The following is a 27224-nucleotide window of genomic DNA, read 5'->3' as shown; positions in this document are numbered from 1 at the left end:
TGTGGTCGCGCGTGCCACCTGTTAGCCCCGGCGCTGCGGTGCCCGCTGCGGTGCCCGCGGGGGTCCCCGGGGCGCACCCCCCACCCCAGCGGTGAGCTCCGCGGGGGCGCAGGCTGCCGGGGCGGGGGGCAGAGGGGGAATTCAGCCCGGCGGGACCCCCCCACACACACCTCCCCCAGAGCCTGGCACGGCGTGCGCTGCCCGCCCCGCGCCCCGCGGACGCGCCTGGCCGCGACGGGCAGAATCTGGGCACCCCGGCCCTCAGCGGCGGCGGGTTGGAGTCCAGTCGAGCCGCTGATGGTTCAGTGTCTGGTGTTCTTGTCTCCGTAGTGACAGAAGGAACTTACCCCGCCGGATCCCTGTTCGCCACGAACCAGAGGGGCCACAAACAAACAAACAAACAAACCAAACCAAGCGTCAGGTGCTCTAAAGGTCGATTTTTCCTCGGACCCGGGTTCTCCCCGCGGGACAGATGAAAACGCTGGCCGACGCTGTCTCCCTGGAGCCCCAGAGGAGCGCCCGGATTTGCCGAGAACCAGCCGCCTCCTTTCCTACCTCCGCCTCGCGTCTTTCCAGCAGATATTTTTGCTCGCTGCGCCGTCCCGTTCCCGCCGCCGTCCCGGGGTCTCCTCGAGGCAGACCTGAGCCTCTTCGTGCGAAGTTATGTTTCCCAACCGAGGGTTGTTGTCTCTAACTGAAAGTTAACCTTTTGGTTTTGGATGAGTCTGTGGCGTTTACGTTCTGAGAAGAAAGGGGGCCCGAGGCACGATGAAAGAAAAGTCTAAAAATGCTGCCCGGACGCGGAGGGAGAAAGAAAACAGTGAATTTTATGAACTGGCTAAATTACTGCCTTTACCCTCGGCCATCACCTCGCAGCTGGACAAGGCATCCATCATCAGACTCACGACCAGCTATCTCAAGATGAGAGTGGTCTTTCCAGAAGGTAAGCGAGCGGCCGCGCTGACCGAGACTGAATTTCGAGGAGGGGCTGAGCCTGTCCTAGCCAGCAGAGGAATGCGCTGGTGTTTGCCACCGCGGGTCGTGGTCTCTGAAAAGGGAAATTGAACCACGGTATTTGACCAGTCAGCGCTGAACGGCTCGCCCGTGCTTTTTCGAGGTCTCTCTCCTCTTCCCCACGCTTTCCTCTCCAGCCCAGCAGATCTGTTTGGTTGGGGGAAAAGCCCAATAGTGCTTTTGTCAACACTTGGCGCTGTTTAAAGTACTGCTAATCCAAACACGACTTTTCTTTTTATTCCTCTCATCAGAAATGTATCCAGTAGAAAACAGGAGTGCTCCTGCCCGATTATTTTTGCTAGATATAAATTAGACCTATGTACATGCAGCTAGGTAAGCCAGATAATAATTTCTCCAAAAGGACCACAATTCTTCAAGAGGAGCTGGCGTGTGCACAAAATAGCACGCCCCCGACTCCGTCAGTCGCTTGGCTGTTCTTAGTAAATTGGTTTTGAGTTTTTAAGATGTTTAGAGATTCCTGAACTGGAGCTTGGTGACTTGCATTTCTGGCTTTGGTGTTATCTGTAAGATACACTTGTTTCAAAACACTCAACATTTGAAGAGAGTAGAACAGGCAGAGCTGTCTCCTCAGTGGCGACTGACAAATCCAGAAAAACCCTCCCAGGGCCTAGAAGTTAGAATAACTGAGCAGCAGATATGATTTAAAATTGGAATTTCAGGGACCAAGATTCGCTGTGAGAAGCAGAGCATGGTCGTGTGTGAAATTATTTCTGCTTAGTCGGGAAAGTGAATACTCACCAGGGAGGGGACACTTTGATCTTCCATCTGCTCATCCTAACTCACACCCCAATAACAAACAGAACAGAAAAATATTTTGTTAGGGGAGGAAGTTTTGAGAATGTAAAAGAATGATTGCCAGGCAAACAAAACTTCTAGAGAAAGGAGCATGTTTATTTACAAATGAGAGCTTCTTTTTGACCCGTTGTTGGTTTTGGGTGTTTGAGGGGTGTTATTTTTGATGTGTGTGCATGGGAGGGTAGTTACTACTGGGGATGAAATTTCACCTCACTTTCTTTCTTTCTTTTTTTTTTTTTAAGCTTGCAAAAGTGCTTCAAATTCGTCAGGGCCGCCACAAACCCCTTCTAAACAGTTTATTTCTAATCTCTAACCCATCAGTGGTGTTGTCTAGTGAGTTCCTTGCACACCTCTTTTCACCCTGAAATCCAGGGAAGAGAGAAACTACAGTTTAGAAAATTTAAATTAAAAAAAAAAGTTTTTGGTTTTGTTTTTCAAGAACAAAGGAGAAAGGTTGTGTACATTAAAACTTACACCTCATATCCAGACTGTGCCGAGAATTGGGAAAATCACCACTCTGCCACACTGCCTTTCTGCTTAAAAAAGAGATCTCCCTGTCTTTTATACTGTCAGCGCCTACTTTATAAAAATAAAGCGATTTCGAACTCGGCCGGCTGAGCTGTTCCTAACAGGATTATTAGCAGTGATTTGTCAGCTACTGCGGTCTCAGTGGGCTCCCTTTCTGCGTGATTTCGGTTGGGTCTCGTCAATTATCGCTGCCGATGTCGCTCGCTGTTTGATCAGAAACAGCATATGGTGCTGCTGGTGGGCAGCGAGGAACCGCGGGAGGAGAATAGAGGGCCGGCTTCCCCCGGCAGTCACTCGGCACAGCTCTGGAACCGGCGCACCAGATCCCCTAGTCGGCTCAGGGCAGCCCGGGGGTAGGCTGGAGAGGATCGGGCTGGGTAGCTTTGGTGGTTTTGTTTTTGTGTTTTAAGAGAGGAAGCTTTCTTGTGAAGGCGCTAATCCTTAAAAATAAAAAATAAAATTCGTTATAAGGAAATAGAAGGGCCCAAAGTAAATCCTCGTTATTTCTAATAAGTTGCCGGGAAAGACTTTCACGGAGGTCCCCTTGGTGTGCAGGCCATCCCCTCTGGCTGCTTGACCGGACAATTGTGCTTTCTGTAGCCCCCTCGTCCCGAATCCTGCCCCCCCTCCTCTGGCTTACGGAGGAGTGTGGGTTTATGAGGAGGAGGGGACGGACGAGGTGTGAACTCTGGGCACATCATTTATTTCTCCAGCTTCTGTGGAGTTCATAACTCACCCGCTGCACCCACCCGACGAGCTAGACAGGATCGTCAGCACCTAGGAATGAGGTTTTAATTTTGAGAATGTTTGAGCTTCAGAAACCCCAAAACGAAATAGAGCCCCTTCAGATTTTAAAGAAAACAGAAACAATTACAAAACTCAGCGGTCTTCAAAGGAGCAAAATAGTGGCAAGCCGCAGAGCCGGGCACTGCCTGCAGGTGGAGCTAAATTTGGGTTTAACCTTTACTTAGGGTTCAACCTAAGCATGGGGGAACGGAACACTTTTTACCGCTGTCATCTTTTTAGTGACACTAAAGTGAATTTGAAGTTACTTTATACATCTTGAAGCCTTTCTACCACATAGCAGGTCTTCAATAAAAACTTAGGAGTAGGTATAGCTATTTTATCCTGGTAAATAGCCTATCACGTTTAACATGGATTTTATAAACCATTTAATCTCCAGTGATTCCAAATCTGATGGCATGATTATAGGCATAAAAAGTTGGTTTTGTCTATACATTTCACGTATACTACTGTGTAATGCCCAGAGGTTATAGGGTAAGAGAATAAACGAGAAAATCTTCCACGCTCTTCTGGAATAAAAGGGTGGGGAGGGAAATAGAAAATACACCCTTACACCCTTATCATTGTAGCTGCTGTCTGGGCCCATGTTTATTTGTGTATTCAGTGTAGATTATACTGAACAGCTGAGTGAGAACTGAGGGAGGGAGAAGGAAGAGAGGGAAGAGGAGGGGGAGGAGAAGATAAGGAGGAGGTGGGGACAAGACACGGGTATTTGGGATAACTAAGAACTCAGCATAAAACTGGGTGTGCTGGTGAACTCATGAATTGTTGTTCTTTGACTTGGAGGCCCGGAGCAGAGGAAGAGGTGGAGATGTAGGTAGAGGAAGATGAGGAAGGGGAGGGAACAAGAGTTAGAGATTTAATAGTTAAAAGGAAGATCAAGGAGGAGCGCAGTGAGATCAGGAAAGTGCTTGTGCTCCACTGAATCACCCATTCTAAAAGCAGTCTTGAAAAGGACAAACTGAAGGGTGTAAAAATGTATGTCTTTGTTGCAATCAAAGCCAGAGAGACGGTTTAAAGGCATTGAAAACAACACCACCGCATGACTTTATTTACATGCAAAACAGGACAAATTCAGCTTTCAAAGAAGTACAGATTTGTCACCCAGCTCTATTGTAGTTTTGGCCAGAGACATAGTGCCATGCTGAATAAGCTGAAAAATCAAATATGGTTTCAAATCTTTAACTTTTTATAATTTTGTTAATATCACTACACTTCATTGTCAAAATGTCTATGTAAAAAAATAAAAGTAACCACAGAGTTGAAATTAGTCAATGTTTATAGACAAAATTCCCAAGACCTACAACATTCATCCAAAACCTGAAATCCTTAATCACTGCATTTTTTTTTTTGTAGTAAAAAAACAGAGAATAAAAAAGGCCCAGTTTCCCACGTGGATTTGTGATTTAAGTCTGTTTTTCTTGCTGCTCAGGGTAATGATTGAGCATTGGGTTTCCATGTTTATTTTCTAACACAAGTTTTTCTCATTTAAAGCCTCCTTTAAGCACAGTTTATGCTCAAGTCTGGTTTTCTCTGCTTAGTTCCAGTTTTGATGTTTAAGTGGGCGCAGAATTAAACTGTGTGCAAGGCAGATTTATGACTAGAACTTGTAGATTTGATCAATGGAAAATATTTTTTTTAAAGAAAATGGATGTATCACTAATTAAAAACAATCAACAAATGTAACGTGACACGCTATGGTGGGGATGCTTTCAAACAGGGCGCAACCGTCCTTCTACGGCAAACGCTTAAATGTATAAGGATAGATCTTATTTTTAGGAGGTTTATTATTATTATTATTATTATTATTATTATTATTATTATTATTATTCCGGGGAAATCTCGATAGCTTTGAATTTTTACAGTCGAGTGCAAATTTGAACGAAAACTCCCGGATTCTTGCGGTATTCCCCTGTCGGTTTAGGTATTTCTCAAAGAAAAGGAGAACAGCAACAGTAAATAACCGGAGAATTATTTGCGTGGGTCATTCCTCGCCAGTCCCTTGGATCCAGTTGTTTAGGATCAGTCCTGCTTCTCCGGAGGTCTTAACGGAGTGAGTAGAATGGGCTGAACTTTTCCCTCAGGTTTGGCACGCTGGCATTTCTGACACTCTGTTGATTCTGTTCAAACTCCGGGGTCGCTTCTTAGGCGAGACCCCGTTTAACACGCCTTTCCCACGGCGGAAGGTTCGCGGCCCACTAGGCGAGGGTAGGGTCCTCTTGCCGTATCATCTCTTCTTCAAGCCCTGGCACCGTTTCCAAACCAAGCGGGTCTTGGGCTCCCCAAGAACCGGCGATGTCTCTCCGACCTCAAGGCCAGGCTTTGCTGGACACCATGGCTTGACACACCCTTTGTGCTGGCAGCAGCCGCGGGCGCCGGCTCCGGGGGCGGGTAACTTAGAGAAGGTCCCCACTGGCGGGAGGGCACCAGAGGTCGTCAGGGCGACCTCGCCCTGGAGGTGAGGTGTTCCACGGAGGTGGCATCACTAGGCCGGGGCCTGCGCGAAGAGTGAAGTCCATAAAAGTAAAGCAAAGGCTCGGGACGCCTTCAGGACACTCCCCCCTGGTTTTGAACTAGGCCCGGGGGAGCCCTCGGGCCCGGGAGAGGCGGGCGGGCCAGGGCAGGGCGCGCGCCGTGGGCCCACGCAGCCGTGCAGGTCTTGCCGAAGCGGGTGGCCTGGACCTCCGTGGGGACCCGTTTGCCCAGCGCCTGGCACAGCTGCTGGCGCCAGCAGAGACGCGCGCTCGCCTGAGTGTTGGACGATGCGCTCTGTCCTGGGACCGCACCAGGGAGGGCTGGTCCTGCCTGGGGCCCCCGTTCCGCGTCTCCCTGTCCCCCAGAGAACTGCGCTGCCGACCGGCGCCCAGCCAGAGCTTGGAGGCCGCCCGACGCAGTCCCAGGGACGTCGCGGCAGAGCTTTCAGCCCGCGTGCACCATTGTGGCTTTTGGGGGTTTGGGGTTTTCTTTTTCTCACATCCTCTGCCGAGTGGCAACTACTGGCCTCTGGGGACCTGAAGTTAGGAAGGATGTGGGAGAGCATGTCTCACCCCTGAGACCTTCCTCTTGCCTCAGAGACATACTAGACTTTGTGGAGAGAATACACACACACACACACACACACACACACACACACACACACACACGGATATATACATCTATGTCTCTATATATGGAGATGCCTTGCTGGTAAGATAAGGGAGTAAAGAAAGAAAGAAGGGTCCGCTGTAACAAGATCTCCTCTCTCCGGCTAGCAAAGAAGGCGATGGTGCCTGATCCGTAATCTGTATTTTGTCAAGGGCATGAAATTCATTCGAAGAAAAAGCCCGATCAATTTATTTTTGCTGCTTGCAATAACACAGCTGGATGATGCGTTGAGCGCACGCTAGACTGGGGCTCATCATTCATTCACCGAGAACGGGCCTAAATGGTGCCTGTGGGATTAGGTCAATTTTAGTGGATCTACTTCGCCTCATTTGGTTACTAATTGGTTTCTTGTTTTATAAATCGAAATCTCATTTTCAGGAAATTACAAAACCCGCGCAGTCAGTCCATTGAGGTAATCCTTGGGTCAGGGGGTATTTAAATGGAAATGGCTTCCCCGCGCACCAAGGGTGAAGCCACAGTGAAACTTGCTTGGGTTTGCACAGGAAACGTGAGCTAGCCCTTTCGATTCTTAATAGATACATCCTTTCTAATACTACTTATGTAAATATGATAAACCAGACTTTAAGGGAAGTGAGGGGCCTGAGAGAAGAAAATTTATCTGCCGAGGTTAATGTGGCATATCTTGGAAATCTTCCAAACTAGATTATGTTTTCCTTTGTCTTCAGCCACTTTAGCTGGGGAAAATCCTTTTGTCTGAAACCTGATTTAGTTATCGCCTCCCTCACAGAGAGCCTTTTCTCCTCTGCAAAACCCCTGTTCCCTCTGCCTCCCCGAGCGACAAGGGAACCTTTAGATCTTGTTCTCACTGTAATCCCGCCGCAAAGGGAGCTGGTTCCTCCTCATTTTAAACAGACAATCAAAGGATTTGCGAATTTTCTGCGGTAGGTCAAGTGCAGGAACGAAAGCTCAGCTACCCCCGCGGCCAACCGAAACTGGGTGCCGGGGCGCTTCCCCGAAGGGCAGAGGTGAGAGGGTCGGGGGCAGCGCTCTGAGGTTTGGGGGGGGGGAGGACGGGCAACCTCGCTGTGCGGCGGGGAGGGGGTCCTCCACCCTGGAGAGGGGCCGCCCCCCTCGGTGAGACTCAGGAGGTCAGGGCAGCCGGGTCCCCAGGAAACATTAACCCGGCCTCGACCGCGCGACAGGTCCCCCCTGCCGGCAGGACGGGGGCCGCAGCCCCTGAGAAAACAGGTTTCCTCGCAGGTGTGCGGGGGGCGCGGGGCGGGCAGAGGGACCCCGGGGCTGGCCCGCCCCCGCCCCGGCTCGGGCTGCTCATTAACCTGCCGGCGAGCCCCGTCTCCCCTCGCAGGCGCATGCTAATGAGGGCGCAACCCGGCCGAGCCAAACAGGCGTCTGGACTTCCTCGGCGGGGTCTCCCCACACGCCCCCCGCCAAGCCCGCGACCCCACCCGGCGATTCTTTCCGTTCTGTTGGGTGTTTCCCGTTCTTTAGAGTGCGGGGGAGGTTCCGGGGCGACCCTCGGATTTTTTTTTTTTTTTTTTTTCTATTAAAGACGTCTGTTTGCCTAAAACGCACGTTCGGCTGGCTTGCGGGGCTGCGGGGACCGGTGCCGGGCAACCGCAGCCCCGGCTCCCTGGAGGGCCCTCCCGATCGCGGGGCCCAGGGTCGGCGCCCACCGAGCCCTCGGCGGGCGCTCGCAGCAGGGTCCTCCCCCTTTCCCTTAGGGCGGCCCAACGCCAGCTCCTTCTTTCCGGATGGGGGGCGAGGTTGAGGAGGAGGATGAGCTGGGAGGGGAGGAGGGGGGAGGCGACCGCACCCAGGGGGGTGTGCAGGTGGCCGTGACCCGGCCCTCGCGTGCTGGCTCGCGAGGTGACAGGGGCCAGAGCCACCGGGTCGCTCGGGAAGGGGAGCCGGGCGTGCTGGGGCGTCGGAGGAGGAACCACGCAGCGCAGTGGAGGGAGGGAGGGCGGTCGCGGGAGCGGGGCCGCAGTGTTTGCGGAGATCGTTAGATTTATTTAGGTGAGCAAACACCCGGAGAGACCCCATTTGAGCGTAAGGGGCTCGTCGTCAGGGTTTCTATCACTTGCTTAGGAAGCAGGGTCGAGCTGACACCTTAAAAAAAAAAAAAAAACTCTAACCGAATGTTTTTTCATGAAAAACTCTCCCCCCCCCCTTTTCCCTCCGTATTACAATTCGAGCATGTTTGTCACGGTGTGTGTTTCAGAGTATTTCTTCCTAACAAATAAATCACCTTTAAGAAGTTAAGTCTTGTTCGTGAGGTAAAAACGGAGGGATTTAACTACTGAAGTAATTTTATTAGCAACAGTTAAAAGATACCCATACATAATTGAAAATGCGCTTTCTGTTATTTTTTTACTTCTTTCTTCGTGTGGGCAGTAGACTATATTTTATATTAATATATGGGGAGTCTTACAAAAACGTGTCTTAGAATGTCTTTGCAAAAATGTGGTGCCAAAGGCTTAAAAGGTTAACCTGCCAACACAATAAGAAGGAATGGCCTGTCTTTGTTGATAGATGGTACTGGAGAAGTAGGAAAAAAAAAACTAAACTATCCTCTAGGTCCAGAATAAAGCGACAATAGTGCCTAATGGCTGGAGTCTCAAGATAACCGACTCCAGAAAAGTTCTTGGTGTTCTTTGGAGAGAGGGGTTACGACAAGGGCTTCAAGGGAAAAGAAGGAAACGTTGCCTAGAGTGCTGGTGAAAGGGGAGCTGAAAGCTGACCACAAACAGGACTTTCTCCAGGGATATTCAGGTCAGGCTGAGGGAAACCGCGTCTAGAAAGCCCGACAGCCAATCAGAAAGGCCTCCGGGGACTGAATTTATGCGGCCCGAGGCCTCTGGTGTCTTTGGGTGACGGTTGCGTTGACAAAGTGTGAGGAGTCTCGGGCTCCTTGGAAGAACGAGGATGAAAACTTGGAGCGAGAAATAGCTCCCGCCCCGAGCTAAACACAACAGGAAACGCACTCCAAAGATACTGGGATCGTCCAGGGCTGGGGCCAAGGGAACTCCTGCAGAACAGGAGCTGCAAGCGAAACAGATCCCCCCACCCCCACCCGGCAGATGCAAATCTGATCCAGAAAGGGGCAAGGCACACACACACATACAGAGAGAGAGAGAGAGAGAGAGAGAGAGAGAGAGAGAGAGAGAGAGAGGACACACACACACACACGCACACACACACGCACACACACACTAACTATACTCTAGCCCCTGACTGCCCCTAGGCCCGGGTTCTCTCGGTAAAGGCTGTGTGTCTCCACAGGGCTTGGCGAGGCTTGGGGCCACACCAGTCGAACTAGCCCCTTGGACAACGTTGGTCGCGAACTCGGCTCTCATCTGCTCCAGGTACAGACTCAAGACTCCTGGCCGCCCCGAGCACCATGAGCGTTCTTGTTTTCTCAGGGGGAAAGGGGGCATGCCAATAGCTCCCCTTAGATAAGAGCTCTTAATCTAGCTCGGTAAGAATGGGTCAGCGGTGCCTGCCTCTGGAGGCGGAAAGGGAGGCAGAGTGACGACGGAGACTTTTGCGTTTGCAATTCAGCCTGGCAAGGCCCTAGCAGGGCTCTCTCTCTGTCCATTTGTCGCCTTTGGGCTAAGACAACTGAAATGGAGGCAAGGCCCAAGAAGCATCCGAAATGAAGAATTTGCAAAGGAAATAACCCGGAATCTGCAGTAAATGCCCTCAGTGCTTTAATCCGGTGCATTCCGGATCCAGCTGTGTCTGCAACTCATTTTGTCTCTTCCCGGTAGTCCCCAGGCTTCATCCTTTTGCCAATGCTCCTCTTTTTTTTCTTCTGGTCCAAGCTCTGTACAAATCCACCAACACACACATGCATACCCCCAGTAATGAGTTTAAACAATGTGAGGGTGGCCATTGCTTTGTTATTTGCAGTGCACAGGGTTTTTAACTGCCTGTTGGCTGCTTAAGTCACAAAACAAACATTAAAAAATAAATAAATAAAACCCCCAGTGGCGTTTTTAGGTGCCACACTCGCACCTCCCACCCCCACCCAACATCCTCTATTACCATTCAGGTCCACTGGGGTATTCTAGAGTGGTAGCCTGGAACTAAGGAGCCTAGTGGAACCAGCCAGCAGGAAGCCAGTGGCTGGGTCTTTCACTTCCCATTGCTATGTTTCCCTTTCCCTCCTACAGACCAAATAGATTTTAGTTTTAATGAACAAAGAGAGAGCTTGGTTTCCCAAATGACCTTGCCTCCATTTTGAATTTATCTAGAAAAGCCTTAGCTCCCTTCATTGAAGCATCTGACCACAGATGAAGTACCTTGGTCTCCTATGCTGTGTCTTCTTGTTCCTATTTTATCTTTCTCAGCTGTATGAGCAGGAAAACAAAACCCAAATAGCTTTTGCCCTTTAGACTTTTCTTGCTTTTTTTCCTTTCTTCACTAAGCTTCTGGTAGATCTTCCTTAACACCCTGAACTTCAGGGGTTCTTCACTCCCCTCTCTGTTGATGTTCACATTCTGACAGTTTGATTTTCCCTCATTGGGGTCCACGCTGGCACCATGTCTCAAGCTTTTTACCTGAGCTGGTTCACCTAACAGACACAGGAAATTCAGCTGTACGCCAAAAGCCCTGCCCTCCTGATGTTTTTATTCTTGGATGTTTCCATTCTCAGTGTGCCGTGGAATTTCTGGTGGTGCAGAAGATGGAGAAAAGCAAGAAAGGAAAGGAGGGGGCCTCCCTTCCAAATCGGAATGGGCCCAGTTAGAAAGGGCTCAGTGGAAAGTGTCCTTTGGGCAAAGACTTGAGGAAGTGACATTAATGGCAACACTCTCCTCTTTCCTGTGTACCTACAACAACATGACCTCCTCGGTTCATCTTCTCTTCTGCCTATCTCTTTTTAAAATTTCACACTATTGGCTGTGATGTCATTTAGACAAATCCTCCTGCAGCATCTAAACCGGCACATGTCACTGGAACTGTTTAGTCCCTGTGACCCCAGCTGGTCTCCAGTCTAGACCACCTCCTGGGCTCCCAACTTTTGTTTCCCCGCTGCCAATTAGACACATTTAAGACAAGAATGTATTATCTTCCTTTTCTGACTTTTACTTACACAGCATCTGGGTTTCCAATTGGAGAGATGACATGGGATCACAGTAAAATCTCAAATTTTCCAAGTTTTCAGCCTTGGTTAATGGTGCTGTCTTCTGTTTAATATCCTTACTGAAACCGGGAAATCAAGCTTACGCTGTCTGCCATCGAATTAACATAAAATTTACATTTACTATCATTGTGAAATTGAATGCTCCCCTTTCTAGTCCGGATTTTAGGCCTGCATATGTTCCTCATCCTGACTCCTGTAGGTCATCCTGCTAGAAAAAAAGAACATATGAAAATACATTATTCTCTTGCTTAGAACATCCAATGGGATCACAATGCCTGCAGGGTGAATTACAGGGTCCTCAGATTGACTTTCCAAACTCCAAACTCCAAAACAAAAACAAAAACACAAACAAACAAAAAGATAGGAGATGTAGCCCCATCTCATACCAGTCTTACCAGCTCTTAATACTCCAAATCAACCTTCCCCTCAGCCTCTAAGTTCATTGTACCATTTCTTCTCCTTGAGATACTCTTCTCTTTAGTCCATGCTTCTTCCTCTTCAAGGGTCTAGTGAAAGTTTCTGGCTTTCTTTCCTATTCGGTACTACCTACTTAATTGTGTGGTGAACATATTTATCTTCAGGATAGATGTCCCTCTGAGCTCCCTGGGAGCAGTCTGAGTTACCCTAGGTCTCCATTGCATCATGCACAGAGATGGGGGGGGGACAGGGAAAGGTCTGAGAACTTTCTTTACAAAGAGCTTGCCAGCTTGATGCACCAGTGTAAACATATACAAAGGCACACACTGTAACGCTACTTTACAGACTGGCTGCTCAGAAAAGCCTCTCTCGTCTCCTAAATCCCCCGCTCCTGACTTTTACCAGTGTCTTGGCCAGCTTACTTCTGTCTAGAACTTCAAATTGCCAGTTCTCCCATGTCAGCCAGTGTCTGCCACACTGGATCTTTCTCAAGCCTAGCTAGTTCTCTCTTTAGGACTGATCACTGCTACTATGGAACCCTTCAATATTGACACAGGTTCTTACAGGAACCACTACCATCAGGACATAACCTACTTCCTGTTGAAGGCTGGGATTCAACTCTCACCCCCAGAACTTTTGTGTGCATCTGCCACAGATTTTCTTTTTTCCCCACTTCAGTGGATTTTGAGTCTATATAGGGCTTTAGACTTGTCCATAGCCTCTCCCTGACCTGTCATTGTACTGCACTGGGAAGTTCTAAAGAGGAGATCCTTGTGGTCGTTCTATGTCCTATTTCTGGACAGTCTGTTACATTCTTTCTGTATGGACTGTCTCTAATGTCAGCTCTCCTTGCTTCATTTCTTCAGATCTCTCATTCTGTTTCTACCTCCCCAGACTCTGGATGGCTTCATCTTTGTGGTGGCCCCCGATGGCAAGATCATGTACATTTCAGAGACAGCTTCAGTTCACCTGGGCCTTTCTCAGGTAGGTGAGTGGTTCACCCTTCCAGCCTGCAATGTTCACAGCTGGAATTGTGGGGGAGGGCTTCCCCCAATCATTTTATATCTGCATTTGGGCCATGAAAATCCCTCAGGTGATAGGAAGACTTCATCCCCCTGATTCCTGGACTCCCCTGCCCTTTAGCGGCTATTTCAGACTCAAACAATTGCTACTTTTTGGGATTCTTACCATAGGCTAGACCTGGTGGGAGGAGTTTACATACTTATGTCGTTTTGCCAAGGCTTGAAAGGGATGTGACTGTGACTGACATTGTTCTCGTCAGTACTGACATTAATTTACAGGCGAGGAAGCCAAGAGTTAGATTAGATGCTCTTGGTAGCATGTAACAGAGCCTCCTCCATCCTTATGGTCCTTCTGACCTCCTGACCCAAGTTATCAGCTTCCTCCAGGGCACTGTCCCTCTACAGAGACAGTGACACCGTCTTCTTTACAGGTAGAGCTGACTGGGAACAGCATTTATGAATACATCCACCCGGCTGACCATGACGAGATGACAGCGGTGCTCACAGCCCATCAACCCTACCACTCCCACTTCGTACAGGGTAAGGCAGGCAGGCAGGCTCAGTCATCTTGGGGGCTCCCCTCACCCCGTTTAGCTTTGGCCAGGATCATTGCTTGGGGTTGCCCGTTGTCTCTCCTCCAGAGCCTTACTCCCCTTCTTTCTCGCAGAGTACGAGATCGAACGCTCCTTCTTTCTGAGGATGAAGTGTGTTTTGGCCAAGCGGAATGCTGGCCTCACCTGCGGTGGCTACAAGGTGTGTGGCAGAGGTGCCAGGCAGACTGCCAGGCAGACTTAAGGCTTCTGGGGTGAGGGTGGTTGGTTCATGCCCCCAGGACCACACTTCTGTGTCCAAGTCTTCAGAATTGTGGCTCTGAAAGCTTCACCGTGGTCATTAAACTTTGTGGGCACCTAGGGGACACTTAGAAGACTAAGTCTCGGCGGATCGGGACGCGGCGCTGCTCTTTTAGAAAAGGGCCTTAAGGAATGTAAAGCTTTTGGACCCCACAGTTATTCGGTCCTCATGGAATTTAAGAACCAAAGCCTTAGCTGCGAGCTGGGGTTCTTCAGTTAAAAGAGACTTTAGTTAAATAAAAGCATCTTTGGGGAGCAGGATCCCTGCCCTGAGTCACCTGTGGCAGGGTTTGGTGAGAAGCTACCATCTGCATCTTTTTCTTTCTTTCTTCAGTCACTTTTTTTTGGTGGTGGTGGTGGGGGGGGAGTGTGGGCGCACCTAAGCAAATGTGGCCAAGTAGAACCCTAAGGCGTTTCAACTCCTCCGCCTCCTTCAGGACCTCTGCTGAGTCTCGCTCCTCCCCCCTCCCCCCCCAGGTCATTCACTGCAGCGGCTACCTGAAGATCCGCCAGTACAGTCTGGATATGTCGCCCTTCGACGGGTGCTACCAGAACGTGGGCTTGGTGGCTGTGGGCCACTCCCTGCCTCCGAGCGCTGTCACGGAGATCAAACTGCACAGCAACATGTTCATGTTCCGTGCCAGCCTGGACATGAAGCTTATTTTCCTGGACTCCAGGTGGGTGGGCAGTGGGGAAGGGGACCCTAAAGAAAGGCAGCGGGAGGCGGAGAACCTTCTCTTGGGATCACTAGCCGGTTTTGCAGGTGGGGCACCTGACCAGGTTTTGAGAAGTGGGGAGGGCGGAGGAGGGACAGAACCCCAGGTGAGGGGTGATGGAAAGTCCTCCATTCATCCTTAGGGGATTTTCCCCCCAGGGTGGCAGAGCTGACTGGGTACGAACCTCAGGACTTGATCGAGAAGACCCTGTACCACCACGTGCATGGCTGTGACACCTTCCACCTACGCTGCGCCCACCACTTACGTAAGCCCCCCCCCCCCCCCCCCCCCCCCCCAGACAGCTACGGAGCTGCAGGACGGAAGTCCAAGCAGGTTGCGGGGAGTTCTCCCTAGAGGGTAGAGGTGGTTGAAGTCCCGGTGACTCCGAGAGAGTCTGCTGGGGCCGGGGCTGGAGTCTCTAACTGAATGGAACTGCTAATACTGAAAGAGTCCGGGGCCAAGGGGGCGTTCCCCTAGTGGGGTTTCCTTCTCCACCTGCAAACAGCACTAAAGATGAGAACTGTTTAAACAACCCAGGCTGCTCTGCCCGGGCGCATTAACTCACCTGCCTTCTGATACAACGTTGCTGTGACCAAGGATTTAGAGCTGGGATTCCTCTTCTGCAAAAGAAAGAGCGGGTCTGGGGAAACCCTTAACTTGTAGCGTGTTCCCCACTGCTGGTGTGGACCAAGAGGGACCATGCCAGCCCTTAGCATATAACAGATATCTATTCGTGGGGCTCAAGACTCAGCGCCGTCTAACCGGGCGATCCATGGATGGGGGGGGGGGGGGGTTTGCCGGTGATCTCCCCCTCCTGAGCATCACCGAGGGGGTGTGCGCTCAAGGCACCCAGCCCTCGGGACCTGTCGGGGACAGGCCGGGGTTCACCGCCACCTGCCTCTGTCTTCTAGTGTTGGTGAAGGGGCAAGTGACCACCAAGTACTACAGGTTCTTGGCGAAGCACGGCGGCTGGGTCTGGGTGCAGAGTTACGCCACCATCGTGCACAACAGCCGCTCCTCCAGGCCGCACTGCATCGTCAGCGTCAACTACGTCCTCACGTGAGTCGCCTCCTCCCGCCCGGGGCGCGTGTCTCTGTGTGCTCGGGCAGGCTCCCGGCCCCCGGGAGACCGCGGTTTGACGGTGGCTGCTCTGCCCAGCCTCAGGTCGAGGACTTGGAAGGCTCCCTAGGTTGTTTTCTAGGAGAAGATTTAGGAGTTGTTTATTTCTTTCTTTATTTTTTCTTTTCCCAATGCCGCCTATATTTGCTTTCTTTTCTCTCTTAGCCTTTAAAGCGAACCCCGTATTCAATAAAATCTAACGCGGCAGAGAGGAAAGAGAGGGAGAGAGGGAAGGATCCGATGTACGGAGCCATTTACCGTTAACAAACTGGACATCTGTTTCACTTTTTCAGATCTGGGGTTTGAAGTTCTTAATTTTAAACAGAGTCTTCAATCAAAGTTAGGATTCCGAAAGAGTGTTTCTTTCCTTGAACCACAAAGCGGGGCTGAGTGACCAAGCTGGTCTCGCTTTAACCCCTAGAAAGCAAAGGCTTCGGGTTAGGCTGCAGGAATTTGTGCCTGCGCCTTCCCTTGGTCCGCGGGGTCGGGACAGGGCAGCTGTTGGGGCTGCATTGGAACCTTGTTCTTTCCAGAACCATGCCTTAGCAGCCGGTCACGTGGTCTAATATGCGCCTGCTGAAGAAAGCATATTCTGTGCAAGTGCTTGTGAAGGCCAAGTTGCACGATTCAGTCTTTATAAAGAAATCGTTTGTGTGCAGTTTATAATTTTTTGTAAATGGCTGAAAACTTGTGATTTTAGGGACTTTTTTTTTTTTTTTTTTTTTTTTTTTTTTTTACTTTGGAAGCAATGACATAGCAGACACTTAGCAGAAATGTTTTGACGTTAGGAAGTTGGCTAAGGGATGTAAGGATGCTCTTCGGAATAGAACACGATGAGAGTTGGATTCATTCCACGTTGCTTTAAATTGTCAAACAAAAAATATAGTTGCTGGAAATATGCTTAGCAATAACACTCGGTGCTTTGTTTAAGAAGAAAAATCTAATACGGTAGACTCCGAAAATGGATTTGGTTTAAGTAAGGATTGCTTACTTAAGAATAATAGATGGGAAAAAGAATAATAGTTGGTTGTTAAGTATATTTTAATTGCTCATTTTTTAGCAAACCATGTGAAAAGGAGTGTTTAATGTTTGTAACAGCAAAAAAAAAAACAGTGTATTTTAATACAGAGTAAAAACATAACATTATTTTGGGTATCATGAAACAAACCATTTATCCAATGGACACAGTTTTTCATATTATTAAAAAAACACAAGAAATTGGCAAGGCACAATTTATAAAATGAACCCGTGAAACAGAAGTAGTAAAGGGCGAAAAATTATGTTTGCACACCATGGAAAAGAATGAACATTTTTAAAGAAAGTGTTTTGTATGTCTGAGATATCAAAAGCATTTTTCTGTTCTCTGGTGGTGCCTATGGCTAGTGACTATTCTTTATCAAACAGCAGGGCATATAGTCACACAGACCCATATAAATGATCTGAATCGAAATTCAACTTCCCAATGGGTAAGCTTAATTTGTTTGGAATAATTTTGAAATATTGTGGTTTGTTTTCCAGTGGTAAGTGTTATTTTCTTTCTTCCTTCCTTTCTTTCTTTCTTTCTTTCTTTCTTTCTTTCTTTCTTTCTTTCTTGTCTGTGTAATTTTTTACACACATCTTGGGAACTGTAGAATTAGAGCCTCAACTTTACATCAAGTTTAAAAGAATGTAATGACTCTACATACATGATTTATGGAAGGAAAACTGGTGTGGCACACACCTACTGGACATTTTGTACCTCCATTGAAAGTAGTAAGGAACACACAGAAGTGTAACACATGTTCAGGCACACAAGATGGAAAGCTGAAGTTGGCTACCCTTTTTCATGAGCCTAAGCTCCCATTCCTCCTGTGAAAATCCTCAGAACATTTTTTTTTTTTTTATAGCTGCAAATGTGGAAACTGCTTCAGATGAAATGTCATCATTTGGCTCTGTGTGTGTTGACAAGATTTCACAATGAGCAGGTTGTTCTTCGTTTGATGTGTGTATCACACATCTGGCTGGAAGTTACTAATTTACATTGTCTTAGCAAATTAAATAGATGGCTATTGATTCTCCATGGTAGTGGTGAATCACCACATTTGTTCTTAAGGCTACTTATCCATGCAGCCAGAGAATGGTGAGATGAATCTTTTCTAAACACACCACCCCTACAGCGCCCTTAAACACCAAGCAAGTTCTGAAATAACTTGACACTCCAGATGTTTTCCAAATGTAAACATTTATATAGTGTACACTTTGAAGTGATTTTCATGACATGAAAGTAGAGGAAAAATTTAAGAAATCAATGATCAAATAAGAGTGTAATGTTGTGTTAGAAGCTATGTTTACGGGTAGTTTATTCTTCTAATTTCCTAATGGCAAATGTATTTTAAAAATATGCTTAGAAAAAAAATCAGTCATTATTATCTACTGAAAGCACCAATGGACAGAAATCTCCTTAACCTTACCTTAATAAGCATCTGCAGTGGTGCTTGTAGGAGCAGCTGCATGGTTTTTAGGACAGGTATTGCCTACCTTCTTACTGGTTTCTATATGAGTGCTGTATGTTACAGTTCTGGAGAGAAAAACGAGAAGACACTGTAACTATGGATATTCTTAGCTTCTCCACTGTCTGAGGCCCAGTGTAACATCCACAGTGTTTTTGTAGCATCATCCCCACAATAACACAAAGGCACCCTAGTTTATGATTTTCTGTAAGACATGAATAATCTGGGAGAGTTCTTTTCCACGTTAAAAAAAAAAAATCTTATATAGTGGACGTTCACTCTATGTGTGTTAAGTGCTAGAGACACCCCGTTCTTAGTATTAAGAGGATAAATAAATTGAGAAAGTAGCTAGCTACAGTGATTGCTGGGGAGAGGCCTGGAAGTGTAAAGTACAAAAAGAAAGTACATTGTATGAAGACTTGAGTCTGGAATTCATATGTACTTCAGTTTAATTGGTAGTAGTAATTATTCATAGCTAGTTCAGATGGAAAACATTAGTATTTAATGCAAAGAAAATTGAAAATGTAAAACACCCAATAAACTATAAAAACTAATCTAAAGGAAAATGGAAAATACTGCTTCTTTTTATAATTATAGACTTTGTGTATTTTAAAATTAAGAAACATTCTTCTACTTTCAAGATGAATCAGTGGAGTTCAATAATCTTTTAAACTATAACATTTTTAAGACCTAGGTGCTGAAAAAAATAGTACACGGTTGACATTTTCCACATTTCTTTTATGTCTCTCTATGGCTGTATGTGGTCAATTTTTATGTATATATTTCCTACTAAATAATTTTTAAAAAAGTTATGGACATTGTGGTTCTAACATCCTTACATGTCCTGCCTAGCTATTGTGCCAGTTATGATGGCACGTTTATGGCAGTCTGAATTACTGCCTATTGAAGCTAACAATTAGCATTAGTTTATAGGTGTCATTAAGATCACCCTACCACTAATATTTATCAAGTGTTCATTGACAGATGATCCTTGTGAGTCTTCTTGATAGTATTTTCACTATTTTGAGACTATTCTGTAACCCTAAAGCACAGAATATTTTAAAATTGATTTCTAATAAGAATTATAGACTAATACTATTTTGATATCATGCTTGGGAAATAAAAGAAAAATTAGATTTTGAATGATCTGACAGATTTAATATTTTCAGTCCCCCCCCTTTTTTTTGATGGTAAAGAGGACTGATCTGCTTGTTTACTAAATTTAGAATTTAGAGCACCATTTTTTAGTGGAAATTCTCAAGTGGTGTTGTAGAATGATTTATAGATCATGTAGAAGAAAGTAGTTTTCTATGTAGAAACTTCAATCTCTTTGTTACTGAAAGCAGCACATGGAGACAATCCAGATTTGTGGCAAACTACTAAATATTCCCTTGAATTTGGAGAAAAGTTGGCCAATGCTGAAGGAGAAATATTTCATGTCAGAGAAAAATGTGCTCCACATTGTAGTTAATGCAGGTCCCAAGCTTCTTGTTCTTGTTTGCACACGGTTCTTAGTTAAATATTGTGAGAGGCCTCATAACTTTCACAATTAAAAAGAATTTTAAAATGTTAAAATATTTGGTAAATAGAAAGCTTTATACATCCTTGCTTTAATCAGCAAATGTTAAATAAAAAAGAAAAACCCTCTCAGGTTCATTTGTTCTTTCAGATAGGTTAATGGTGCTGAATTAATTTCAGGGTGAAGATTCAAATTTGTTTAAATTTATTTAAGGACCACTGGTATTTCTGTTGCTTACACAATTTAGGAAATTCCTTTTGAAACTTGGTGATCAATACATATAATCATCAGAAGTCGCCCCTTCTTGATGTTGCAGATGTCAGATGAAGGAGGACCCTAGAGTACGTATCGAGTAGTTCTCTCTTACACCTCAGGTTTGTGGGTACTTGTGTAGAGTTAATCTTTTTGATGGCTCAAAATATTAACTATATATTAATGTAGACTCACAAAGTAGATTCTATGCTTAATTGAATTTAATTTCAGTCACAACAACATTGAACATCAAATTGCCCACAGATGATCCTTTATGTACCTTAATAATTATAGAAACAGATTGAAGATACCTTGTTATTAATAGTAATTTGTAACTACCAGCAAATTCTATTTAAAAAAAGACCTAAAACCGCACCAGAACTGTGAGATTTAGGCTTTTTTTTTCATGTACATGGCACTACTATTCATTAAAAAAAAAAAAGATTTATTATTTTGTGTATATGAATGCTGTTTTCACACACACCAGAAGAGGGAATCAGATTCCATCACAGTTGGCTGTGAGCCACCAGGTAGTTGCTGGGAACTGAATTTAGGACCTCTGGAAGAGCAGCCAGTGCTCTTAACCACGGAGCCATCTCTCCAGCCCACTACTATCCATTTTAATCTTAGCCTTAATAACATTTTCTATTACACCATAATTAAAACTATCTTTGTTGTTGGTTTTTGTTTTATTCCCCACACAGGATTTCTTTGTATAGCACGGCAGTCCTGGAACTTGCTTGCTAGACCAGGCTGGCCTCGAACTCTAAGATCTGCCTACCTCTTCCTCCAGAGTGCATGCACTGCCACAGGCAGATTTCTCCTTCCTCCACCCTCTGCATCCTTTAAAAAGGTCTTACTGAGTAGTCCTCAAACTCCCAGTCTTTCTGTTTCAGCTTCCTGAATGGTAGAATGTCAACAGAATCCTAACCGCATTTGCTTTGAATTCATCTTTTATGAACTTGGAAATTTAGTGTTCTATGAAGAAACAAACACTAAACCCACATTTCTTCCTAAGTGCCATCTTGGTTGATTGATTAATTTTCTTTTTCTTGAGTGTTCTGTGTAGTGGTTGGATCACAGATCTCACTTCTCACTTGAGGAAACTGATGGAGCCAGGGATTTAACAAATATTTGAAATTATTGTTATTATTGTTATTATTATCATGCACCTGTGTATAAAGTGCTCTTGGGAGCCACAAGAGGGCATGGTTTCCCCAGGGACTGCAGTTCCAACCAATGGTGCACTGCTGTGTGAGTGCTGGGAGTCAAACTCAGCCCCTCTGGAAAAACAACTGTGCCATTACTCTGGCTTTCAAAAACCAAGAATTAAAAAACAAAACAAAACAACAAAGCCAGGCGAGGTGGCACACGCCTGTAATCCCAGCACTCGGGAGGGAGGCAGAGGCAGGCAGATCTCTATGAGTTCGAAGCCAGCCTGGTCTACAAAGTGAGTCTGGGTCATCCAAGGCTACACACAGAAACACTGTCTCAAAAAAAAAAAAAAATCCTCATTCTTTGAGATTTTGTTTGATTTTATTCATCCCCATTCCCTAACTCCTCCCAAGTCTACTCTTTCTCCCTTCACTTTCCTATCTACTCAATGTCAAAGAATTGTTTTCAATTGTTAAAAAATAAACAAACCAACACACCCATTGAACCTAATTTGTGTTGCCCAACTGTCACACGCAAAGACACACTGACTGTTCCTCTGTAAGCAGCATTTGCTATCAAATGCCAATAGCTCCTGAGCTAGTGGCGGGGTTACATGCTTAGCTCCCTCCTCACATGCTGAGATTTTATCTGTCCTAGCCTGCGCAGTTCTTGTGCATGCTGTCACCACTGTCATGAGTTCATACATGGAACGGCCTGGTTGTGTCTGGACAGCAGTTTCCTTGAAGTTGTCCATCATCTTTGGCTCTGGACAATCTTTCGGTACTGTTTTCTGAGATGATCTTTGTGTCTTGTGGGGTGTGATTGCATGTTCTATTTAGGGTTGGCTGTTTCACAATCTTAGTGTCTCTGTGATAACTGCCTTCTTCTGCAAGAAGAAACTTCTCAGATAAGGGTCGAGAGAGGCTCTGATTTGTGGGTATAGGAATACCTTATTTGGAGTGATTTTAATAGAATGTATATTCAGCAGAGTAACAGTACTAGTTTTGCCTAGGGCCTATGACTTAACTTGCCACAGGTTCTTTGCTCCAACAGCAGTCGCAAATATGGGCTCTGTCTCTTGGAGTAGACCATAGATTCAACAGAAAGTAGCTGGTTACTCATATAACGCTTGTGCCCCAATTGCACTAGTTGAAATAGCTTATGAGGCCAGGCATTATTGTAGCTTTCAGAGCTCTCAGCTAGATGAGCTAACTATCACGTCGAATATTCACTTTTTTCTTTGTGATGACATCATGAAAAATCTTAAATAGTTTTTGAAACGTTAAGTATTTTGTTGTTAACCGTGACTACCTCATCACGTGAGCATCAGAGTTTATTCTTCCTATTTAATTATAACTGTATGCCCACTCTGTCCTCATTCCTCATTACTTGAAACTAGAACTAAAGGCTCTGTGCCAATAACAGCATCTTATAATATTTGGTTTTTTAAAACTCATATCATATTTATACCAATAAAAACATGGGAGGTGTAAACTGAGGTATAAACGTGCTAGCTCAGCAAGGTAATTTTATTTTCTGAACTATATACAAAATAGCCTGATTATACAACTAAGCTGCTAGCTCTTTAGAAATCTCTTTCTATCTGTGCCATTTTACCGAGCCAGTCTACCTTTCTCTTGAGCTCCTCCAAACCCATGAGGGCTCCTGAGCTCTCTTTCCTAGAATATTGTTTTACCTTCACTATAAATGTTGAGCCCCATGTGTGTGATTTCCCCACCTTTCATTTAGGCTCACCAGGTGTTGCTGTTGCTGTCATGTGCTCTAAAGGCAGGAGAGGTATCTATTTGGAGAGAGGGAAGCCAGAATTTATTCAGTGCCTCCTTTGTGCCAAGACGGCCGAGAATACCTGATGGAGGTTACTTTCCCAGAGAAAAAGAACATTTAGAGGAGCCAAGGTTTTCCTGGATCTCTCACTTAACCAGCACTGGGTTGGTAACTGTAATTCACTGATGTTAGTAACTATGATTTCAAGTGCATGAACCACGAAATGTTTGCCTTTTTGATGATGTTCAATGGGGCCCTTTATCCTCATTGCTCTACAAAGACTGTGCATAGCTATATGTGAGCAAAATTCTGGGCATCTCTCAAGCTCATGTAGTCTATAGTTGCCTTAACTAAACAGAAGAGACCTATCTAACTCTAGGAGTCAGGTTAGCCTAGTTGGAAACGGAGCTAGGAACCCTTGCACTATTTGCTGAGGGTACAAAGTCCAAGGTGAGAAGGAAGCTCCAGGGAAAGGGATGGAATTTAAAGTGTTGGAAACAGGCTTAATCTTCTGATACAGGCCAGGGACTTGTATTTATTTGCAGAATAGCTTTTCTCTCAAGCAAGTACTTCGAAATGATATGCAAACTGTTATTTCTGCTATTGCTGAAAGTAAGGTTTCCTGTCCGTCACTCTGAACTGTTTTGCTAGAGTTGCGCCTTAGCTATCTATCAGCTTTGGAAGCTGTTCTTCTCAGGGATCTTCCTTTTTCCAAATTATTAGCAATGCACCTTCAACATTAATTTAATAATAATTTTTGCACCTATTCACAGAACACAGTTTTGAAAGTCTGAGATACCAGAATTCTAGGTTGAATGTAAATGTTATTGAAAGGAATATATAGAAGTGCCATATACAGTAGTTTTATATTGAAGTTACTTTTCAGGAAGAGAGGCAAGGAAGTACAAGGTCAGTGTGTGACTTGATCTATACTGCAGGGCCAGAAGGCCGCGTTTGCCTCTCTAACGCATGAGACTGTGGTGCAGTCTAACCCCCAGGCTTCTTATTACGATGCTTCAAACCCTGAAAGTTCCTGACAAGGCATTTGAAAAATGTGTTATAAAATGAGCTATCATTACTTATTATCATACAAGATAGTGTGGTAGCTAAGAGTCTAGTGATTATTCTCCGTGCTGCCACTCACTAGCTCTGTGAGCTGGCAAATTGCTCAATTCTACTGTTTGCAGTTTTAATATGTAAAATGTGGGCAATTTACCTTCTAGAGTCATTCTGACTATTAAATGAAATAATGTGTGACCATATTGGCACTGTGTTCAGTTCAAAGTAACTTGGAGAAAATGTCTATTAGTAGGGTGTTTACTTTACTAAAAAGGGTTTTTGTTTTTTGTTTATTTATTTTTTTTGGCACAAATTTGTATGACCTTTGGGCTTTGAAAGAAGAAAAGCATGAGTTTTTGGAAGGCAGGAGTTTGCTTAAGAATAAGAAATCAGTAGTCATTTTGATGTGTTTTTACACCCTTCTTCAACTGTTTAAAACTTATAAATGAGTTAAATTATAAAAGATTGTGAAAAAAGGTTTACTGAGCACCTGAGATTTGACGGGTGCCAAGCCAAGTTTGAGGGATACAAAAATGAATGACCAATGTCTTATGGGGCCAGGGGAGGGTAGGAATGGAAAAGTGTAAGTACAAGCAGTGTTCTTGCCTAACTTTCCTATAGACCTGCTGATGATGGAGAGGTTTATCTACATAAGAAAGAAGAAAGCAAAAGGGCCTTAGCACAGCTTGGTCTATCCCCAGTGAGCACAGGAGTGGTCAGAGTCCTCCCCGACCAGGTGACAGGAGGTAGTGCTGGGAGGTCAGCCTATTTGGAGGTGTTCACTGGCCTCCAACTCTCTCTTTTTCTCTCCAGAGTGATGGGATTAAAGGCATGGGCCATCATGCCTACCTGGTTTCGGCAACATTTTGAAAATTATTTTCTTTATGAGGGATGCTTCCCAGGCACTGTAAATTTTCTGTGTTTATCTCTGAGAACTGTTCTGTTAACTACCATGCTTAGGAAGATGGAGGATAACGGTGGACTCCTACTGGAATGGCTGATGCAAGGGGCTCAGTGAGACCAGGCCCCTCAGTGAATGAAGGATACTTAGCAGTGGAAGCAGTGCACTGAGCCAGAGTGGACTACACTGGCTGGTATTTTTGGTGCACTTTTTAAAGAAAATGCTGATGTATTAGGACAAGCAAAATAAAGCTGCTACTTCTACATTTAAAGGCCAAACATTGGCTTTTTATTCCATTGTGTAAATGTTCTCAATTTCTGTATCCATTCTTTGGTTAAGAGACATTTAGGTAATTTCCAGATTCTGGCTATTATGAATAAAGGTGCTGTGGACATAGCTGGGCAAATGTCCAGCATCTTTCAGATGATATTCCCAGGAGTGGTATAGCTGGATCTTGGGGTAGCACTATTTCTAATTTCCTGAGGTAACTGATGACATCTTGCAGATATTTTGCCAATGTCTAGAGAGTTATTCTTTGTTTTAATTTTAGGTCTCCACAGAGACTGTTCCAACACCCCTATACCAATCTAAGCATCAAAAGTAATGTTTTTTCAAAAAAAAATAGCAGTTGATAAATGTCTCCCATTGAATGACATTTGTTTAGAACATTTACGATTTTATCAGGATTCAAATAGGAGCTGCTGTCTTCACCATTACGATTTTTTTTTTTTTGATTGATTGTGAAATGGCTAGAACCCTTGGAATAGATCTTCCTTTCTTAGGGATTTCTTGTTCAAACAGAATTTGTTGTATCCATATCAGTAAAGCTGTGCTAATACAGGCTGCTGGCCAGATCTTAGAAATAGCCTCATTATATTGAACTGGATATCATAAAGGGATCCATTAAGGTAGGATTCTTTCAGTGTTTGTACTTTTAAACCTTAGTCCCTTGCCACTTTTTACATTTCATCAACAATAGCATCATTCTCTGGTAATGTATCCTGAGAAAGCGTGGCTCTCATGTGCCCCCTTCTAAGCATTGCAAGCTAGAATCTGTGGCTTTCAGTGTTCTTAGGGGTTTGTGGTCTGGCGTTGTTCATTCATTGTTTTTCCTTCTGGGTTTGTGGTTACTGTAAAGTATTCTGGTGACTGAAGGGTGAAAACCCAGGCGATTTACTTCTTCAGCTACCCACGCAATCACTATTGCAAATATGCAGCAGGAGAAGAACTGCCTTTTCCCCCATCCCAGTCTAAGGAAATTCAACCCAGAGTTGTTAATTTTAATTTTTCCAAGCGATGAGGGGGACTCACAATGATGGAAGTCACAGTATTTAGCTTCACTGTGGAAATCATACTGCTGGAAGACTGAGGTACACAAAGATGGAAGAGGAGGACTTGATACTACTTCTCCAGTTAGAGCATGCAAAATGCTAGCAAGAGTAAGGTGAAGTGTTCTAATATCGAAGCTAATTGAAAACTGGGGAAAATACTAGACGACTCAGGGCACTTTACAGTTTAATTTCCTCTCCGTTTGTGTGTTTTCTCAGTTGACTCCGTAGGTCTTTTATTATAAATAAATCTCTGTCATAAGAATCGGCTCAATTTCTGTTTTGATAATTAAGAAGATGATAAGGGCTGTTTTAGATGGAAGTTCTGTCTAGGGCAAGCTAGGGATGGTGTAAATACTCAGCAAATATTTTCCAGGTGCCTGCTGCATCCCAGCCTCTTTGGCAGGGTTGTTCTGTGACACAAAATGTTAGCTGAGATGCCAGGCTTTTATATGACATTTAGAAGCTTCGGAGGCTCAAGTTTCTGAGTGTTTGTTATAGGTAGACCAGAGGCATCTTACAGAAATATCAGATACATACAATGTGAGCAAATGAGAGAAATCAAGAACACCTAGAGTTTCAGCCTGAGCTACTCGGATAATGTTGGAGAAAGCAGTTTTGCAGGCAGCGAATGCAGTTGTGTGTTGCGGGGTTTCTCACTTGGATGTGCCTGAAAAAGTCACATTCCGGTCTTCAGTACTTAGAGTGGAAAGGTCTTAGCTAGGGACTGGAGATCATCAGGGTATGGAGGGTAAGGTCAGAGGAGTAGAACAAGATCACTAGTAACAGGGTGACAACAGGGAAGAGAATCTCCTTGAGGACATAACAGTAGCTTTGCAGAACAGCAACTTGAGAGGAAACAAACAGCCAGGTTTGGAGAAAGTATCTCAGTGATAACTCTTTTCTTGGGCACTGGTTTTCTATCTTTCTGCAGTCCCTTTTTACTCAATTGCTTTAATTTTTTTTTTTTTTAAATCACGGTTAACAACTGCTCTGGTTTTCAAAAGTGTTCCTCCCCTCCCATCATCATAACCACTGGGGAACAAGTAAAAAATGAACATTTCTGGACTTCATCCTAGACCTGCTTATAAGTGAAAAAGAGTGGATTCCAGCAGGTTTGTTAAAAGCAAACCACTTATATGCTTTCTTAGGAGTGCTGAAAGTTTGGGGGCTACTG

The 27224-nt window shown here is 45.3% G+C and overlaps 1 protein-coding gene across 1 annotated transcript in view; it reads left to right on the top strand.

Annotated features, from left to right (window-relative positions):
- The first annotated feature begins 428 nt into the window (after positions 1 to 428).
- Positions 429 to 27224, top strand: part of Sim1 (SIM bHLH transcription factor 1) — a 64482-nt gene continuing 37686 nt past the window's right edge. Inside the window, exons 1-8 of the mRNA XM_055616060.1 lie at positions 429 to 943; positions 9571 to 9653; positions 12746 to 12835; positions 13305 to 13413; positions 13541 to 13626; positions 14202 to 14401; positions 14599 to 14705; positions 15352 to 15499. Coding sequence (XP_055472035.1) covers positions 769 to 943; positions 9571 to 9653; positions 12746 to 12835; positions 13305 to 13413; positions 13541 to 13626; positions 14202 to 14401; positions 14599 to 14705; positions 15352 to 15499 — 998 coding nt within the window. The 5' untranslated portion in view covers positions 429 to 768. The remainder of the gene's footprint in view (positions 944 to 9570; positions 9654 to 12745; positions 12836 to 13304; positions 13414 to 13540; positions 13627 to 14201; positions 14402 to 14598; positions 14706 to 15351; positions 15500 to 27224) is intronic.

The sequence above is a fragment of the Psammomys obesus genome, unplaced genomic scaffold (assembly GCF_907164565.1).
Source record: "Psammomys obesus unplaced genomic scaffold, mPsaObe1.curated_primary_1811, whole genome shotgun sequence".
NCBI classification, from domain to species: Eukaryota; Metazoa; Chordata; class Mammalia; order Rodentia; family Muridae; genus Psammomys; species Psammomys obesus.
This window is presented reverse-complemented; position numbering and strand designations above follow the sequence as displayed.